We start from the raw sequence: 20,353 nt of genomic DNA, 5'->3' as shown, positions 1-20,353 counted from the left end.
CATAGTGAATCAGTGAGGCTTATCAGCCCTGCTTTATTCTCTGCCACAATACCTAGGAATTTGACAAATTGCCACGGATAACCAGTGTGATAGAAACTACTCAAATATATGTAGCAGGTTTAATTTACTTCTCTATTCTCAAATTTCAAATATAATAATGCAAGATGTTCAGGGCCTCTCTCAAGAGAAAGAATTTTATCTATTAAAGAATTATATGGCTCACAGAGCTAATTCATAACAAATGTTAAAATGAAGATTCAAATAGATATATAGATAAATATGTATTTGGAGTACTTAATCAACAGAATACTCTGAGACAGATTAAGGTGAAAGAGTGTTTCAAATGCGTACGATTTTCATTACAGGGAGAATTTTTCTTCATTTCAAGGAAGTGACAAAAGACCCCATCTCTTGACTGACTTAGATCTACTGACAGAATAGGCAGAGCCTTTGGGAACAGTCCTGCCAAGTGACCTGGTAAAAAAGGCTGCTGCCATTAGCACTGTGTGCTTACACAGCAATGTGCAAACACTACCTAGTCCTCAGAGCAAGCATAATGATTAACATGGGAATATTCCCCATCTTTTATATGGGGAAGTTCACACTGAAAAACTAAATGCCTTGTTCAAAGCCTGAAAGAGAATCTGTGGCAAGATTAAAATTCAGCAGTTGTGAGTGCCAGATCCTCATGTAAACCACAGGTCCAAGGGAAGAACCTTCAGTGCTTTTGTCATTAAGCTCCAACATGTTTCTCATGGTTGGATGAACTGTTGGAAGCTCAGCAAGTAGCAATTTTCTCAAAAGGATAAAAAGCAGCACTCTGATCCTCATATGGATAAGACATACACAATTAATCATAAGCAAAGATGCTCTTATAACAAAGCTACCCAAACCAGCAGATTTAGTGACAAAACAGAAGGAATAACCAGAACTTTGCTCTTTTGAGAGATGCACCTGCTCAGGTAGTTATTTGGGATTCAGATCAGTTTCTGAGTTGGTGGTGGCTTTCTTCAAGATCAAAATCTTTTGTATTTTCCCTCAACCACAGGTATAAAGAAGATATTAAAAAGACTGTTCCCAACAGAGTGGATTTTTGTTACAACAGGTACCTTTCAGAGGTAACTCTGATGCGTTCATCATTAGATGACTGCTGCTCATCCTCTTTCTCCTGGAAATATTCTTCTACACACTGCTCTTCAAACTCATAGAGTTTCTTTAGCTCTTCATCATTCAGAAATAACTCTGTGCAAAAGAGAAGAACAAAAGAGGAGTTTCCTTTTTCTGAACTTCTGGCAGACAGTTTAAATCCAAATTAGCTGTTTATTTTAGACATGACCATACTGCAGATTCTACTCCTATTCCTACTAAATGAACAGATGATTTTTTTAAATAAGCAATGAGCACTTAGCTAAAGATGGGCAGAGCTGTGAAGGCAATGGAATGCATGATGAGCATCATCTGCTTCCATGGCCATCCACAGGGGGCTCTATGTTCTGAATGACTTTAGCACTTCTCAACAGCTGTGCATTGAACTAACTGAGCCGATTTTACAAGATAAAGACCTGGGCAATCTCTGCCAGTTTGGCTGTTCCTTCATTCAAGTGTTATCCTTAAAAGGATGTGAGTTATAGGCAACAGATAAACTTAACAGATTGTTCAGAGATATCCTTTGGATAAGATGTTAAGAAATTTGTAATCACATAAGAAAAATCCAAGGGGAATATAAGCTTGTGGGAGCAATTCATCCTTTATCTGAATTAGTCCCTTTGCATTTGGAAGGAACGTTACATTTCCTTTCTTCATTTTTCCTCTTGTGCAAAAATGGTTCTTGTGAAATGTAGAAGTAAAGGGATGTTGTGAGCATCCCTCACATTATTTCCATGAGGCATATAATGAAAATATTAATTAACAGTTACAGAGTATGTTAGGAGAACAATCCTCACAGTTTCCCTGTGAAATGACACATAAATCTCCAAATGATGGCGGGGATACTCCCAGTCACAGATTGCTCACAAAGAGCTGACACTATAACTGACATTTGAAACTGTATTCCTTCTGTAATTCCTATTTGCCCCTCCCAACATATGGGCTTCACCAGAATTTGGTAAACCCCTGAATGCAGAAAATACCATCTTGTTTTAAGAAAGAATGTTAAAGGGGGTATTTTTTAGCATCTGAGAGTTGCAAATTTTCAGGTACCCACAGAGCCCAAGAGCTGTTACATACATACATATACTTGATACAAATATTGGCCCATACTCTCTTCTGTAAATACACTTGATGGGCAAGGTGAACAAAACACTTCAGTGTTCTAGAAGCTGCTGCTTTCTGCTAATATGGTGCAAAGAACTCAATTTAGAGAAGATTTTTTGCATACTCAGTCCCCTGTCACGCTCATCCTGGTCTCCATCACCCTTCCTGCAGCGGCAGCAGATCCGCTTGATGATGATGTAGATGTGGCTGAAGATAATCATTGGTGGTGGCAGGACAGGTCTGTCATGGAATGTCATGATCAGCTGGTACCTCTGGAACTTCCAGACTTGGTTAGATATTGATTTTACCTCAAAGAAGGTATTGCTGAAAGGAAACACAGGTACAGTTTCTATGAGGTCCCTAATCTCACTTTTCACTGAGCAAGAACTGTGTTGAAAAAAGCAGCAACTCAATAACCTCATGGAGCCACAGGATTTGCTTGGTTCAGCTTTTTTGGGTGCTACTGAACTAAGGATTAAATTGAACTCGTGCTTGCACCACTCCTTTTGAAGGCAGCAAACAGCAGGTGCTCTGCTCCCCTCAGGCACCACTCAGAACAGTCCTCTCAGACCAAGTGCTGCTACTGTACAAATCCCTTAGGTGCCAGTGAAAACAAACTCACACTATTTATGCATCACATAACTGGTATTTTGGGCTTGGTTATAAACTATTTCTTTTAACACACGCCAGTATTTGATGCTACACAAAGTATTAAATCCATGAAAAGTATTTTGTATGCTAAACTCAGAAGCTTCACATAGTTTGCCTTTAATATGCTAATCAGCTTGACCTACATAGAAGACTTTTCAAGTTTTCACAGAATGTCCTAAATTCAAACTTTACTCCCTCAAACTTCTGATTCAAAAACATGTTGCAGATTCTTGTAAAGGAATTTATTCTTGGAAGCTTCATCATTTTTACAGCAAAGTAAGGTGTGTTTTAAAGATGTTTAATTTTAAAATTCAGTTGATAAGAAGCGATAGTAGTCAATCCAGAGATAACAATAGTCACAGTTATGAAATACCAACTAAGAGAAAGCAGACTTGATATTCTGTCTTAGAAAAGGCTTTCCAAGCTATTTTAAAGTATCTTCAGACAGCGCACTGCACTTCTATGATGGTGATGATACTGGAACTTCCTTTTTATATTTTCTGTCCACTTATTTCCTAACTTTATATGCTTTAGAATCTCTACATCCATAAAACCAGTTAAAACATCTCTTCGAAACCAAAGAATTCCTGTGTCCACATAGATTTTACTTTCTTTAGGTGAAGTCTACATGAGACTGTGATCAATGATAAATAACAATCTGTCTTCATCCGTGTCTCCTTTACAGCAGGAATTCCCCAGCTAGATCTCAACTCTGTGCAAGCAGGCTGGGATGGCAGGAGTTAACAGCATGACCTACTTCCCAAACTGCTGATGCCTTGGTCCTTCAGCCAATAATAGCTACCATTGTAAGATTCTTCCCCTTCTCCCCAGCTATGTGACTGGCATTTGAGTACTTTAAATTCATGACCTTTTAAGCTACATACATCAAATGAAAGACAGGCTTTGTGAGCTGCAGATTTCTGGGCACACGAAGGACTGTTTTTTGCATTTATGACACAAGGTTACACCAACAAGCCCTCCAACACTACATGTTTGAAGGCAACAAAAACGGATCACCTGCTTTTCTCAGGTGCTCTGTTCAGAAAGTATTGCCAGCAAGTCATTATTTTTTTAATCCCCACATCATGAGAGGAAAAGCATGCAATCTAGGTGCAGGTAGGAAGAACAAGCAGCAGAAATTTATTTAGTTTTACTCCAGATAAGTCTAAATATGAGCATACTGCACCCTGCTTGGATTGGCCACAGACCTTGGCAACACATAGCCATCCTACCTGATGGTTCAAGGCAATACAGACTATTTTTTTAGGTCATGAAAGGACTCTGCAAGGCCCTAATTTCTTTTTCTAAATGGAAAACAAAACATGACAAAAGCCAGATGATGTAGTGGAAATGCCTCAGGCTTTTGAGTTTTATTCTGCTGTTCTCCTGCAGAGCTGTGACTGCCAGTGGCTACACGGGTTTCTGTCAGGTGTGTGCCAGGTTTTATGGATCCTATTTCTCATCTTTCCACAGCAACCTTGAGGCCTGTCACTGTCCATCAGAAGGTAACTGGAAGTAGTCAGGTTCTCTCACATCCATTGCTGCAATCGCTGGCAAATTCAAAGCCACCTTTCCTCACCCTTCTCCAGGGCACATCCTGCTGCCAGAATTTGCCAGTGACATCCGTGGATAGCGAGATCCTGAGTGAATGCAAACCCTTGCAGAATCAGTGGTTGGGCTCAAACAGAAACTTTATCTTGACAATAAGACAAAGATGCATGATTGTTTACGTACTTGAAGACAGCAATCAGCAGGTTTACCAACAGGATATTTGCTACCAACAGGTAACAGGCCATGATAGCAGGAGTGAGCCAGGCCCCTGGGATGCATGGAGGAAGGCGTTTACCATCATCATCATAAAGATTGTCCCCACAAGGAGCTGAAGGAAAAACAGCAAAGATATTTTTCACCAATTGCCTGATACTTAAAAATACTATTCTTGTTTATTTAATGATGATACTTGCACAAACGTTGCCAATTTTTTTCAGATTATTTCCAGGAGCAAGTATGTATAATTTCTACTTCAAATTCTGCTTCCATATTAGTGAACAGAGAGGCAACTCCTTACTGTACAGTGTGGCTTTCTATTCACATTCCCATGGAGTTTCTTTTTCTCACAGTAATAGTCAAAGACCAGATCTTCATGCATACACATACATATTAATAATGGAATTACAAACAAATTATTAAAATTAGCTTGTAAGCATACCTTGCCAAAGAGATAAAAGCATTGTTTTAGTGGTAACGGATTGCTGAGCATAAATTCAAAACCTACAGGGGCTCAGAGTACTGGAGAGCCCTTTAATGTCCCTGACCAGCTTCACTGGGGTTTGCACCTGTGCCCCCTCTGCACACCTGTCCCTGCCTGAGCTGTGTCTCACCTCTGCCTCCAGGATGGACCTTGGACCAGGGTTAGTCCCCTGGATGGACCCTTCTGTCTCTGGCTCTGTCTCCTTTTGCCTCTTACTGGATTCCCTAGAAGGATCCCAGACTATTACTTGACCTGTCTGGGACTGTTAATGTTAGAAGCAAGTTAATGCTACCAAAAAGATCCAATTCTAAAATGAAAATTATATAGTAACAACAAGACTACTGAGAATGGTAGAAAAATTGAGAATATTGATCAAACCAATAGAAAATAATTGCCTGAAGTAATTCTAAGTTTACATAGGTTGTCTTGGGTAAGACCTGACCTGGAGTAGGGTAAATGCAGCAATTATGTTCTGTTGGTAAGTGCAGTGCCAACACATCTGATTTCAAATACAAGGCTAACTTTTGGAACTATTTACTAGCAGGTAAAGTTTCTGTCAGCCACAGGTTCCTTAACTGTAATCTAAGCAAATGCAAAGTCTGACAGAGTTCAGAACAGATTTAGTTTATGTAAATAGAAAACCCAGTATTTTTTAAAAATTTGCAAAAAACCACAATGCTTCAGCCTCACTTGAAAAATACTTCAAAATATTTGAACACAAACTAAGCTTATTTTCTGAGGTCTCAAAGAGCTGTTTGGACTGTAATGAACAGCATTCATTTTACTTGCTTTTCAAACATCAGACCTAAATTTTTTCCTGGTTTTCCTAAGAGAAGTATAGCAGGAAAGTTAAGTGAGTCCTTATTTTATTCTAATGGACCAATGAAAATACTGCCAAAACCACAGTAATATTCTATCTAGGTAATCAAAGGAAATTAGTTGTACAATGCCACTTATGCATCATAATTAAAAAACCCAATTATTTTACTGTTCGTGTACTAGAAACAAGTCTTAGCAACAACTTCAACTCAGTTAAAACTTCTGATCTGCATTTTGCATTAAAATATTTTTCCTCTGCTTATTTTCTAATGAAACTATTACAGTAGAAAAACAACATTCACACCTGAATATTGCATAAGTGCTGCAATTAAAATATGACTGACTAGTCAAGAAAAACATTAATGAACATATTGAGCTAAATGAGATCATCAGCTCTCCCCAGAGACTTACGATTGATTTCCATGGCATAGACTGAACACCAGGCCAAAGGAACGGAATAGAAAGGAGGCAGGGAGAGAAAAAAGAAAACAATACAATAATAAACAGAGCCCAAAAAAAGATGACTGGAAATACAGTTCTGCTGCTAAGAAAGGATAAGCAACTCAAATGTCAGAACAGTAGAGACATATGTTGAGAAAAAACGTCTTTGTTAAAAATGCATTGCATTCTGCAATTTCCTTTTCATGCTGTTTTCCCCAAATGTTACATATGGCAGCAAATTAATGATAATAATATATCACAAAATGCTTCTGGCAGATGATCATTTAAATATACATGATATTTCTGGCAAGTAAACAAAACTGGCCGTCAACACCAAGCAAGTCAAAGTTATCACACAAAAATCATTCTTTCAGCTATTATGGAAACATTTTCTCTCTCTTTTTTTTTTTTTTTTTGTTAAACCACCCTGGCTTTGAATCTGTCAGCTGTTTCTTTTGAATAGCTACATTTCCACTAACAGGCATGCTATTTGACACTGTAAAAACATCAGTATCATTAATGCCCATTTGGACTCCCAGTCTGGACACTTGCCTGCCAATACTGAAATGCTGGTAAGAAAAGTCATACTATTGATAATACTCAACCAGGTTTCTTTATTGTTTAAGAATATGATGCTGTTGAGTACAAGATGCTGATAACTTTTTGCTTGTGCTCATCTTCTAAAGAGAGTGAATCACACAAGAGCTTCCTGGGGTGCATTAGGGAAAGCGTTACCAGCAAATTAAGGGAGATAATTATTTGCCTCTACTCAGCTCTGGTGAAACCACATTTGGACTTGTGTGCCTGGTTCTCAGCTCCTCCACAGAAATCAGGCATAGACATACCAGAATAGTCCAGTCATGGCCACAGAGGAAGAGATCCAATCTCCATTGCTAAGGAGATTGGGCTACCTGACAAATGAGGCAAGACTGAGAAAGCTGGGATAATTTAGTCTAGAGAAGGCCAAGGAGATCTTACCAATGTTGTAAATACCTGATGATGTATGGGAGAAAAGAGCACAGGGCCAGACTCTTCTCAGTGAAAGGAGAAGCAGCAGTGGGCAAAGGTGGAAAGTTGGACAATTCAACTTAAACCAGGTTGTCCAAAGAGGCTGCACACTCTTCATCCTTCAAGATACTGTAAACATCACTGGACAGTCCCTAAGCAATCTGAGATAAATCTAATTCACCCTGTTTTGAGCAGGAAAGTTCAACTGGATGATCTCCAAAGGTACCTTCCAAGCCCAGCAAATTCTGTGACTTGTGATCTCCAGATGAATCTATAGGATTCTTCCTATCCTCAGAGAAGCTACTGACAAAATCCAACCACCTTCTTTCAGAGGGAAGATTTGATTAAATACTTTTTCCATAATTTTTTAACACCTCTGGACCTTGCCAAAACCAGCCATTAACTCTTGAGTCAGAGTCATATTAGACTGCCCATAGCCATGACTCCCCAGTGACTTCTGAGGCAGCTTTTGTGGTGTGTTTACAGAGAACCACAGACAGATTAGAGTGAAAATTTCTTATTGAAAGCAACAAGATCTTCAGGAGCCAGTCCATAGACTTCTACGCAGGAGAAAGATACAGAACAATTGTAAGGCAGTGTAGAAGAATGCCTTGCATAGCCAGAATTACTTTAAAATTAAAACAACATAAAGCCACACATTTCCAAGCTAGTTTATGCCCTGCAAAGCTTCTGACCTGGGAAGGACCAAGTAGCTGAACTTGTACAACCCAAAAGTCCAAACCTTTTGACCCCCAAATCTTTTGCACTGCTGAAGAAAGATTTCCAATCCAAAGCATGCTGAGTATGGGACTGAGAAATGACTGGAAGCATGAGAGAAGCCTGGGACATCTCTTACACTAAAGAGATGGCTGGTAAGGTGTGAGTTTTGATTTATAAAGAAATCAAACTGTCTACACTGGCAAACATTCTTTGTTCAAACTGAACATGAGATAAGGGATAGCCCATTACAGTCACTTCCTCTCCATGGGGGAATTGTCCCACTTGTGAACCAGGATAAGCTCAGGATCTCTCATGTGCACCAAAACTGCACTATCAGACAGCAGATGACAGGCTTGGCCTTTCACTTGGCAAGAGTAACTTACTGTACCCTGAGTTACATTATTGAAACAAACATTCATCAGGAAAGCAAAGTTGAGCTGATTGTACACTGTTCAGAAACAGACTAATGACACTTCATTCCTTTCTAAACAGTTAAAGTACACTTTAATGACATTTAGAAGAAAAGCTTCTCATGATGATGAACCTTAACGGTTTTTGAACTCAGACCTTCAGGTTCTTCATCCTTTTACTTCCCTACCTGTCAGTATATGCAGGTGACTGAGGTAACAAATACACAAAGCTGAAACAGCAGCTTGTATTATTTCAGATAAAGTACAAACTACATGATACACACTAGAGGAGACCAGCTGCACATTGGACTGTCATACAAATTTCAAATATTAGCACAAAATTAGCAGTAACAGGACAGCTTACATCTCCTTTAAAATGCTGACAGGTATTTTTTTTAAGTGTGCAGGATTCCACATCCAAAGCTAATCAAGTGGACATTGCTTTTTTTGTTTTGTTTTCCCACAGGTGTAGAAAAGAACAACATGAGTGATTAATGAAATGGAAACGTTTCTGAAAGCAGACAGATGTATGACTGGGAGTAAAAATGTATGAGCTCATTGCTTGTGAGTTGGAGACGAAAGAATATGTGTATTTTAACCTCCCTGCACAAGGGATTTATTTCTTTTTTCTTCTGTTGGAACTGACTCTTAGTAAACCTCTGAATGAAAAGAACATTTCAGAATGATCTCTGTTGATCCCTGCAAGTAAACAGAACACTTCACACTGCCACAATCTTGGACAAGAGAATATTCCAGACTACATCACTTCCTGTGTTAACTCAATTTGAATATAAACCAAGACAGCAGACACACGAATGGGGAAGAGAAAATTGCTCAGCCTCGGGTCTGCCACAAGAAAACAACAACAATATCATCATAAAGCAAGAAAAACCACTACTTCCAAATTAAAAGCAGTCTTTAATTTGGATCTGATCATCTGCCTGAGAAACAGGAAACAGACTCTTACTATGAATTCTACTCTTACGGTCTATCTGGTCAGCGAACACCTCTCCGTAGATCATCCAGTAGGGCATGTAGAAGATGTTGCGCGCCAGCCGCCAGGAGGGCTCCTCGTCCGGGTGCAGGATGGCCTGCCGGGCCACTCCAAAGCTCATCAGCACCACCAGCATGATCACCACAAAGTACAGCATGTCAATCATCTGCAGAGAGAGAGCAGGGACCACAGAGAGGGTCTCAGACCACACAGCGGCAGCAGCACGTCTGTCTGCCAGCACACATTGCAGCAAACAAAAATAGCAAGAGAGTCTGTTTGACATCGTGCTTTAAGTACTACTCAGGTATTAAGCATACATACAAATGCAGAGAAAGCTGTTACTAAAAGGAATTCCAGATTATACTTCAAAATACTTAAAATGCTGGAACTTTTGCTATCCCCATTCCTTTGCATCAAATGGAGTATGCTGTGCTTTCAGCACAGATCTCCTCTGTGGCTGCAAAGAGATGTTATAATCATTGCTGTACCATCTCCTTGCACAGCTGATGGGTTTCTGGATAATCCAGGTGTACCTGCAATCTGCTATTTCATGAGTGTAACATCTTCTGTGTGTGCATGAAATTCACAAGGCAACGTTTCACAGGCTGTATTCAGTCCTACTTGACAGAAAACCTCTTCTTAAAGCAGAATGGAATTTAGTTTCACATGAAGTTCTTAAAGACATAATTTATAGCAATTTAGGCACTAACCATCTTTCCAATCATCATGACGTAAGGTCCCAGATATTTGTTCACACCAAAGATATCCAGTACTCTGATGTACCAGAAAATGATATCTACACAGTAAATCACTCTTCCATAACCCATGTAAGGCTGGTTCTGCAGGCGAAGAATTGCTCCTATGATAAATACTGAAATAGCCACCAGGTCAGTAATATTCCAGTATTCCTGGAGCCAAACTTTGATTTTTTGGCTCAGCTTGCCAGGCTCTGACATTAAAATCTGAAATAAAAAACAAACAAACATATGAATTTACAACAAAAAACCAGTTAGAAAAGACTCCAAGTTACATTTTTGAAGTAATGGTCATGAAAAAAGGCAAATCTTGTCATATTCAACAGGTGTCTGAATATCAGACACCCTCCACTGTCAGCAAAATTTGTTTCAAGCAAGAATATTTTTAGTTATTAGCATATTTAGAATATGACACTCTTCTCTCTCCTGTGTGACCTCTCAACCCTGTACACAAGTCCAGGCCATTATAAAGAGCAAGCTTCATTCTAAGGATTATGAGCTGTTGGTATGGGCAGGCTTTACCTCTCTGACTTTCTCCAAAGCCAGTGTCACAATGTAGGAGATGACAATCCATTCCTGCACTGATGGCCACCGTTCCATCCGCACCAAGATGATGTAATTAAATAACATCAAGTAACCAAGGTATGATATCTGCCAAAAAAGAGGAAAATCCTTCATGGACTCTAGATGATGTATCCTAGGATCCTTCCAAACTGGGCAGTATTCAATTACTAGAGATGACTTGCGCACACAAAAAAACCCAACTCTCCACTAATTTCCATTACACAGTCCTGGATTATTAGTATAAGCCAAAAGAGCTAACACTCAGTTTTCTATAACCACTTGTGTAAATGTCAAACTGCTGGTGCTTGTGTCTCCAAGCTGCACAGCAGCCTTTGGTGATCAGCCAAAGTAAAAATTCTGAGACCTTAGAAAACCAGAGTTGAGAAATCAAAAAAGATTCAATGACTTAAAAGGGAAAAAACAAACCTGGACGCAAAACAGTAACAAACCAAAGGATATTTCAGGGAGAAAATGGAGTTTTCTAAAGAATGGAATTTTCAGTGCGAAATGTTTACCCACCATCTCAAGGCAGAACAGGGAGTAATGCTGTGAGCAGCACCTGCCTGGAGGGGTAGGGAAAATAAAGAGCCATCCAGCCCACTTGCTTCTCCACTCTGTAATGATGTGGTTGAGCCCATCTGGGAAGAATACACTCTTCAGCTGAAGCCAGAGGCATACAAACTTCATTCCTCAGTCCCTCTTCCTACACTTGTCACTTAAATCCATCTACATGGACAGTAGGTTTTTGCAGGTGGTTTGGTTACTTTAAGCAGCTCCCAGTCTCAGGAGCAAGTTTCTTGCTAAAGCCTAATTCAGTAAGAGCAGAGAAGGCTGCATCACCAGACAAGAAACACCAGACAGAAGGCAGGCAAATCCTCTTAGCCGAGGGGCCTGATAATGCAGGAAAGCAAAGCCCCCTTTACTCAGTTCCCTAATAACTGTGCTAATTAGGACATTCATATGAACTTGTGTGTTGAGGCCAAGTGTGAAATATTCAGCTGCTGAAGACCCTTACTTGCACAAGAAAAAATATTTCCTTCTCTGCAGGAAGCAGGCCTGCTGCAAAGCCCTCCACATTGGCACAGCCAGGGGCCTCCAGCACCTAAAGGAGTCCCAGAGGCTGGGGAGCATATGATCCAGACAGCAGAATTATCTCAATTGCTGAAAGAAGAAAAACAGCAATTCTGAAGCACTCTAAACCAGGCCCTTTATGCCTGGGGCTTTTTTAGCCCACTAAAATGTAATTTCTTTGCACTGTAAAACCATGCTGAACACTTTTCTTTGAAATTAAACAGGAATTTCACTTTTAAATTATTAACTCAGGCAGCAGAAAGGGATTAATGTAGTGTTTTGTGATTAAAATGTGCTAAAACTGAAAACTTGCATATTAATATGACCTATCAGGTATCAGGCATCCTAATCTTGAACATACAAGAAACCAGTATCCCTTTTACAGGGCACACACAAAATTTGTGAATGTAGCATGAATAGATGTTCTGTTTAATTATAACAGTTTAACACCTGATAATTCTTGATGCAATAAAATTAGATGCTTGTCAAAAATAAGTATTTTAGTTTAGATTGGTTTTAATTGTTTTAATAAAAGAACTTATGAAGTCTTAGCAGACTGGGATCTGTGCTCACATCTAGGCTGCACCCATCTGAGCAACAAGGCAAATGGCAATGATACCCTGGGGTTACTTCTTGGGTCCTAAAGGACATTTCAATGCAGAACAGAGCCAGGTCCTTTACAAAGCAAGAGAATCCAGCCTAGTTTGGATTGAATGCCTGGATTGTGGAGCTTGCACTTAATTTGGTGTATTCCCCACAGAGCCTCCTTCACAGCATGTGGGAGCTTTAGAGACTGACAATGTAAGCTTCAGTTATTATCCATTCTGTTTCACTGTCTGTGCATTTTCCTCTGAATAAAGGGAGTGCTTTACTCATTAGATTCCACAAAAGTCAGTAAAACATTTATTTACTACATGTTTATTATTTTTACATTGGAATCCTGTCAGTTTCACAGGTGCGAGAAAAATGATCACTGTCAATTTAATCATCATGACTTACTGTGTAGAACCAAAATTTGACAATAGGTGCATTATAGAATTCATAGATCTTTGTTCCAATTGGAAGGCTCGGTTGTTTTTTCTTTCCATTCTCTTCATCCCCTTTTCGGGAGCCTGTATCTGCATTTGCATCCTGGAAGACCAAAGTTGTCAGATTTCATCAATACACAGCAGCAAAAATAGTAGTTTTCCTCAACCACAGCCCCAGCCCTGTTAACTATGCAGGGAATTCCCCTGAGCAACAGACGTCTTTTTAAAAATATATCAACAGAATTCTGCAAATCTGGAACTACACAAACACTTCCCATGCCCTGAGAATCCAGTCTATACTCTCCTATGATTGAGAGACTGATTTTATCCCTTAGAGGCAGTTGAGATTTTTAACCTGAGTGAGCTACAGCATAATCAGAAAGGTCAGAAAAATGAGCAGTCCTGAGATATTAGAACTTTCTAATAATCTCAATTACTGACCGCATTTTCCTCTTCTTTTTCTTTGCCTTCCTCATTTTCCTTTGATGTCTGGTAGGAGTAGTCATCATAACTGCGATACTCCAGGAAAAGGATGGTGGGAGGGAAGAGAATTCCCATTATAACCTGTGAACAAGAAAGAATTCAACTCAATATTTGTTTATATTATGGCTTTTGTAACAAGGTAGGTCCCAACCCAAAATATTTTTTTTATAGTATTTAAGATATTCTGCCATCCTCAAGCCTATAGAAATGAGGAAGTATTTAAGAAGCATTGGCAATAATGTATTTCATGAAATATGGCACCCTGGAAAGCCTCCCATCTCCACAAATACCCTGCAATTAAGAAATTCTGCTCCAAAATTAGTGTGCAGAGAAATGCCATGGAATGACACAGTGGTCAAAAGAGGCCTTCAGGTTTGTTGTTGGAGTTTACAGTTACTTCAGACACCTACTGTCATTAGTTTTAATAGTTTAAAAAGCTATGAAAGGTAAAAGAATCTTTGCAGATAGTCCTGGGAAAATTCTCTTACTATATGAGATTGCTTAGATACAGTAACCCAAGCCAAAGTGTAGAAAAGGAGCAGAGAAAAGAAGGCAGGTAATGAAACTAGAACAAACATCAGGAGGTTGATTAATTCTTTGGAAAAAAGAAAGGAAAGCAATAAACAGATTTGGGAAGAACATGATGCAATCTGAAAGGCAGATTCAGTTCCCTAAGATTTCAACCATGTTTAAGAGGGAGATACGGGAAAGTGGAAACAAACTGAGAGTGGCAGAGAGTGCAATGTGTATGTCAGCAAACTTGGGAAGCTGACCTGGGAAAACACATGCAGCACTTTGTCAATGGGGATTTAAGGAAATAAGGAGGTGAGCAGGATGGGCCTCCATATGCGTGACAGCAACCGCATAACTCAACAAAGAAAGGATTCTATTCACATGAAAACACACACAAGCAAACACTGCTCTGCTTCCTTGGTGTTGATTCACTCGTGTTCCTTTTCTTAGAGCCCCCTCACATTACTTGCTTTTTTTGTAAATCAAACAAATTAGGAAATATTAAAATCAGTAAGAGAGACTGCATAATCAAATCACAGAAGCAGGAAATAAAATTCACATGGTTTCACACAATGCAATTGCACAAATTTCACTCTTTTCAACACTGAGTCTCAACTGGTAAGGTATTAAGCAATTTAAGAAGCATGTGTCCACATATGGTTTATTTTATCTCTATTCCCATTGCATGGACCCCTAATGGAAATATTTTTGCTTGTCTACAACTGATTTTTAATAGGAGCATGTTCTTGATTAACAAATCTCATGCTTTATTGAAAGACACAATTTGTTTCTCAGATTCCAATCATGCTAAGTGTTTTATGGAGTTATATTTTCCTTTGTCATCGTGTAATATTCCTTAGATATCCTGAAATTGGAAACTGAAGAAATTAGCTTCAAAACAGAGATGTATCTCTAAGTAAGTGACTTTTGCTATGTGTAACAAAGTGCTGCCTCCAACAAGCTCTCTTTGGGAATGCTGCAGAGCAGGAATACCTTCAGGCCAGGGTTTTTCCGCATGCGCAGCCGCCCCATCCACATGTCTGTCAGGAGCATCTGGCTGCAGGTGTGAGCAATGAAGTCCCTGTGTTTAGCTGCCACAGCCAGCTTCAGGCAGGTAGAATTACTCCAGTTTTTCAGTTCATATGTCAGCAGTTTCATGGCAATCTGCTCATCGTGTTTATAGGACTGATCCAAGAGTTCAACAGCCAGCTGGCCAAAATCTCTGGAAAAAGAAAAGATCAGTGAAGTTTGACTTAGAAATCAGTCTGTTTTGGGGTTTTAGCTCTGTTCACAAGGCATTGTGCTTATCCACACACAATTATAGTGACAAGAACAACTAATCTCTTAATTTGGGACAGTCTACAAAAGTTCCAAACACACTGTTAATGAACAGAGGGAATTCACTTAGACCAATAACATCTTGAAGGCAGTTTAGATATATCATCAGATACTCCTTAATTTCTGGGAGTAAGTTCTAAAAATAACTTTGTGAAATAAAACTAGTTAGTTTTACAGACAGAAGCTCAAGAAAGAATGTATTCTGTCAGAAAAAATGCAAGTCTCCTTGCTAGTGTTGCCTTGAGATCCAGAGACCACATTTTGCCTTGTCTGTAGTTGATAAATTGGCTCCAAATGGCATTCTGTGAAACTACATTTAGAAATTATTGTACTGAACTAAAAGTAAAGTTTCTCAGCAAGCTTGTACCAAGTAGATACGAAATCTGCTCTGCATCTACTAACTTTGAGTTGTTGTCCAGATCCTGAGAGATGTCATCCACCAGCTCACTCTCTGAGGACTCGTGGGCCATGGACTTGTAGAGTTTACAAGCCACAAGAGCCTTGGCCATGGACTCCTCCCCTCGTTGCCAAAGGAACAGGGCCATCTTCTGCCGCTTCATGAGCACAGCCCACACCATCAGCTCATGGAAGGGGTACTGAAAGCGGCTGACTTCTGGGTCATCCACATCAATATCAATCTCTTCCTCCTTTTTCTTCTTTTTCTTCTTCCCTTTGGTGGGAGGCTCATCATCCTGGGAAGAAAAGTTGTTCCTGTCAACTTTTAACAGCTCACCTGACAACAGCACCATGCATGGAACAAGTACATTAATACTCAAAATTCTAACTTGGTTTTGCTGTTTGCTACCATGAATGCAATAGGGCAGAGCATGCACTGGGCAAGCACACAGAGACTTAGATTTTGTGCAGGGTGCTGTTTCTTGTACACATAATTACAATCACCCATCCTGGAAAAGTGCAGTAGAACCCCCAGTAGTGCAGGCATCCCTTCACACTGCATTGTACACAGATCCCAACTTCATGTGGAATTGCACAGGCTGGCCTGCAACAAATCAATAATTACTGAATTCCTCTGCAGTATCAGTGGGACTCTAGCAAAGCTGAATTCCCTACTGAGGGGCTCCACTGCCATTTCTGATTCCACATGTCTGTGTCTGTCCCTGCACATCTTCCAGGTACCAGAGCACTTTTCTGACTGACGTGCAGGCCATGGCAACATGCAAAAGGCAAAGACAGGCACACAGCACCCTTAAGAACAGCAAGATACCAGAGGGAGTCTTCACCTTGGAATAAGCAATCTCCTCCTATGTATGCAGTGCACCTGGAAGGTATTAAGTATCCCATTTCTTAAAGGGATAGGGAGGAGAGGCCATTACTACAGGAACCAACATGGAAGTAACTGAAGGGAAGTAGTGACAATGAAGCAGGATCTGAAGGGAGAAAAGCCATGATTGGGAAAATTAGGGTTTAAAAAAATGTAGGAAGAACATTGCATATATAAGGCAGAGCTCATCATCACTGTAGAACTTGAGTCCAATTCTCAGAAATGGATTGCATGTAAAAGAAATTGCTATTCTACAAAATCAGTTCTTGTTCAAGCAAGCTCAGCATTATGCACTGTTTTCAACAAAATGTGAATTTAAATCCAAATTCGGAACTCAACCTCCCACACCATTTCCAAAGATGACTCTTCAGCTCAGCAACTGAGCATGTACTTCTCCTTGAGCAGTTTTAACAACTGCAAGTAGAGATCTCTGTTTTCTGTGGAAAATTCAGGGGCCATCAATTACACAAAGTATTTACCACCTCCGAAGCATAGGACATAAAATCTCAAATGGAGGACAAAAAAATAGGTCCTCTACACCCTAGGAAAATCAAATAAAAACAAAAGGATATTGTACCAGGAAAGTTTTGTTAAAACCAGTTTTTTAAATGAATCCAACTTACCTCCATTCCCAGTAGTTTAAGAGCTTTTGGCTGAATATTAAAAAATAGAAAAGAAAATCAGTTAGATGGGAGGAAAATTTGAAAGACCAAACAACACCAAGCAAACCCATTTTCATTTACAAATGTACAGCATTTATTATGAAACTTACTGTTATAAATAATTGTACCAATAATGCTGCAATTAGTTACTCTTCATTTAAATTGTATTTGCTGGAATACAATGGGTTAGTAAATATCTATCCTGCACTCAAAGAAAAGATTTTAATTCAGACTGAAGAGTGAAATGAATAATTTTATAAATAATGCTTTGAGAATTAAAATAACCACATGGTCACAAAAGCAAAAAAAAAAAAACCCAAAAGTGCTTCTAAGCACACTATAGTTAGGAATACTTGGATTGTAAACTACTGGAATGGAGGAAATTTGCCTCCAGGTCAGTGCATTCACCACCTCTCATGTCCTCACATCCTTTAGCAGAGATATCTTTTCTTATATAACTTCACCCTTGAAGTTTCAACTTCTACCTTGCAGCACATCTTTAGAATTTAATATGCAGTGTTTCACAAAAACAAAGAAACAGTGTTACTTATTTTTTACCACTACTACAATGAGACATCTAGAATTAATTAAATCTTACCCTCTTTGGTCCAAATAAATTATTATAAAGAGTCCGAAAGCTTTTCCGAGTGTAGTTGCAGCGATAGGCTCCACCCATGAGATATTCCAGGACAAGACCGATATCTATTAGGCTGATATGATAATCTGGTGGAAGATTTCCCTAACAAAAAAACCCACAACTTAATAAGGATTTAGGATAAGAAAACATGACACAGATTAAATTGCCTGGCTAGACATATGTCACAATTAAATTGGAACATGGGTATTACCTACAGCCACTGGGTTCAGTCTTTGAGCATTTGTATGAAATTAACTGATCCACAAAGATGAAATTTTTTGGGGTCATAGCTTTTTGGTGTTGTTGTTGGCAGAATTCATATTTCTGAACAAATTTTCATTTGATTTACTCACATATGAGTGTCCATACAAGTTTATATTGTTTACAAGGGTTATATTTATGAACTTAAGAAACTCTATACTAATTATCATTAATCCAGTATAAAAGCATGACAATTTCATGGTGACTATCCCTGCTAACCATACTTCATATACTTTTTAATTGGAAACTTATATTTCATCATATTATCTACAGCTGAGACTACAATGCAGACCATGATTAATGTGCAGCCCAGAACCAAAGCAAAAGGCAAACTCTAATTTTGGCAGTTACAGCTAAAACTGGATAATTGTATTGACTCCACTGGAAAAAAAATGGTGCTTCATGGTCTAAGCTACATCCTACAGCAATGACTGGTTCTACATCACCACTGAGCAGCTGCTATGATGGAACAAGCACAGCCTAAGGAAGCACATCACCTCCAGGTTAACCCAACTGAATCCCCGGGACTGCCGCTGAGGGAGGGAGCGTGGAAATGCAATGGAAAAGAGGAGAGACAGACAGACAGACAGACAGACAGCAGAATGCAGAGGAACATTAGTGACACTCACAGTGACAACACTGAATGAGAAAAGAGTTAAGCTATGAAGCAGATGAATATGAATTATACATTAACACAGTACTGCATAATCCCCACATCTGAATCTCCCTGGAATGACTGGGAGATTTCCTGCAGAAATTAACACAGACAATTTCATGTAGCTGAATTTTACTGAATGAAAGCTTCAAAGCCTCTAAGAGAGAAAATACAACAAATCTCACAATGACCCTCCCTACTCACATACAGTGAACAAATTTTCATGAAATGGAAACAAATGAGTAAAAAATTTAGGACAGAAGAGATTTTCTCCCAGGTGAAAAGTTGGACTAGTGGGGGAAAAGTAACTGGAAAATGCAAAGGAAACAGACATAATGCAAGAAATTCTACAGTCATGAGTGGGGCTTCCAGTTAACCTAGCAGGCCTTTGCTTCCACTGTAATGCTGCATTCTTGTAGAGAAGAAACAGAGACAACCTAAATCTCAAATGCCACATTACACTAGAGGAGCTTAATTCAGTTAGCTCCTTAGTTTTTAAATTGCTAGCATTGCCATACCCAACTCAGACTGACATCACTCTTTGCTACACAGGGAGAAATTTAACTTTTCTTAACAGCTGCCATCTAATTTCAAATGCCTACTTGGCCCCATGCTATGCTTACTTTTACTGTTGATTCACATGGCTAATGCAATCACACAAACATAACACTGCTTACCTTTTTCACATCTCTGACTAGCAAATGCAGCGTATTTGGCGGACCCAGTCTCTGAAACAAAAATAATTCATGGTCCATTAGAGCTTCAGTTCCTCAGATTTTTTGCAAACACAAACACAATTAGTGATCTGGCACCTTAAGGAGAACTTCAGACAACAGCCATGTGCCATCACACCCCAGAGGGGAGAAAAGAAGGAACTGGGCTACAGTGACAAACACCCTTCTATCAAGAGCTGTGTAATATCCCTTTTGTATAAACCCTTCTGTGGTGATCCAAGTCACATACACAGTGGCAAAATACCAGAGGACTTTTTAGCATTTCTGCTCACTCACAGTGTTATAGAGCTCCTCCAGGCGAGGAATAGTCAGGAAGTGCTGCATGTTCACTCCATTCTCAATGAGCAGCTTCACAAAGTCCACTCGATCCAGGACCAGGGCATCCAGCATAGCCTGCTCCAGGGAGTTCACCTGAATGGCAGGGTGGAGAATGGGAGAGCACATGAGTACAAATGAGCTGGGTGGGCAGCAGCCACAGCCATTTTCACTACTTAGCATATGGACTGAGTTCCCACAAATGTTGGTTAGTCTGTAAGTAAAAAGGAATTGAGAAAGTAATATTTTAACCACATGAAGTGAGTAGAGATAGCAGAGACTTCCAAACCTTTAGCAATACAACTGTAGCTTTCAGTCTTTCAACATGTAGCTTTCAATAATTTCGTTTAGCATTTTTAACTAAATCAGGCATACCAAGCCTGGCACATTATGTGAAAAAGGGATTTACTTGCTCAGCATGATAGGAACAAGTTAAACCAACACATTCACAGAAGGAAGATGTTCCCTGGTGGTCTTATTTCCTTCTGACAAGGGCAGGGAAGAAGAG

At 39.4% G+C, this 20,353-nt stretch overlaps 1 protein-coding gene across 1 annotated transcript in view; it reads right to left on the bottom strand.

Moving 5' to 3' along the window:
* Positions 1–20,353, bottom strand: part of TRPM1 (transient receptor potential cation channel subfamily M member 1) — a 70,705-nt gene that overhangs the window by 2,011 nt on the left and 48,341 nt on the right. The window contains exons 13-27 of the mRNA XM_058811712.1: positions 19,807–19,941; positions 19,474–19,524; positions 17,842–17,982; positions 17,205–17,234; positions 15,702–15,991; positions 14,955–15,183; positions 13,407–13,529; positions 12,937–13,068; positions 10,825–10,953; positions 10,258–10,509; positions 9,539–9,713; positions 6,386–6,406; positions 4,639–4,783; positions 2,378–2,577; positions 1,110–1,242 (exon numbers count right to left, since the gene is read on the bottom strand). Coding sequence (XP_058667695.1) covers positions 1,110–1,242; positions 2,378–2,577; positions 4,639–4,783; positions 6,386–6,406; positions 9,539–9,713; positions 10,258–10,509; positions 10,825–10,953; positions 12,937–13,068; positions 13,407–13,529; positions 14,955–15,183; positions 15,702–15,991; positions 17,205–17,234; positions 17,842–17,982; positions 19,474–19,524; positions 19,807–19,941 — 2,186 coding nt within the window. The remainder of the gene's footprint in view (positions 1–1,109; positions 1,243–2,377; positions 2,578–4,638; positions 4,784–6,385; positions 6,407–9,538; positions 9,714–10,257; positions 10,510–10,824; positions 10,954–12,936; positions 13,069–13,406; positions 13,530–14,954; positions 15,184–15,701; positions 15,992–17,204; positions 17,235–17,841; positions 17,983–19,473; positions 19,525–19,806; positions 19,942–20,353) is intronic.

Source organism: Ammospiza caudacuta, chromosome 10 (genome assembly GCF_027887145.1).
Source record: "Ammospiza caudacuta isolate bAmmCau1 chromosome 10, bAmmCau1.pri, whole genome shotgun sequence".
Classification (NCBI taxonomy): domain Eukaryota; kingdom Metazoa; phylum Chordata; class Aves; order Passeriformes; family Passerellidae; genus Ammospiza; species Ammospiza caudacuta.
This window is presented reverse-complemented; position numbering and strand designations above follow the sequence as displayed.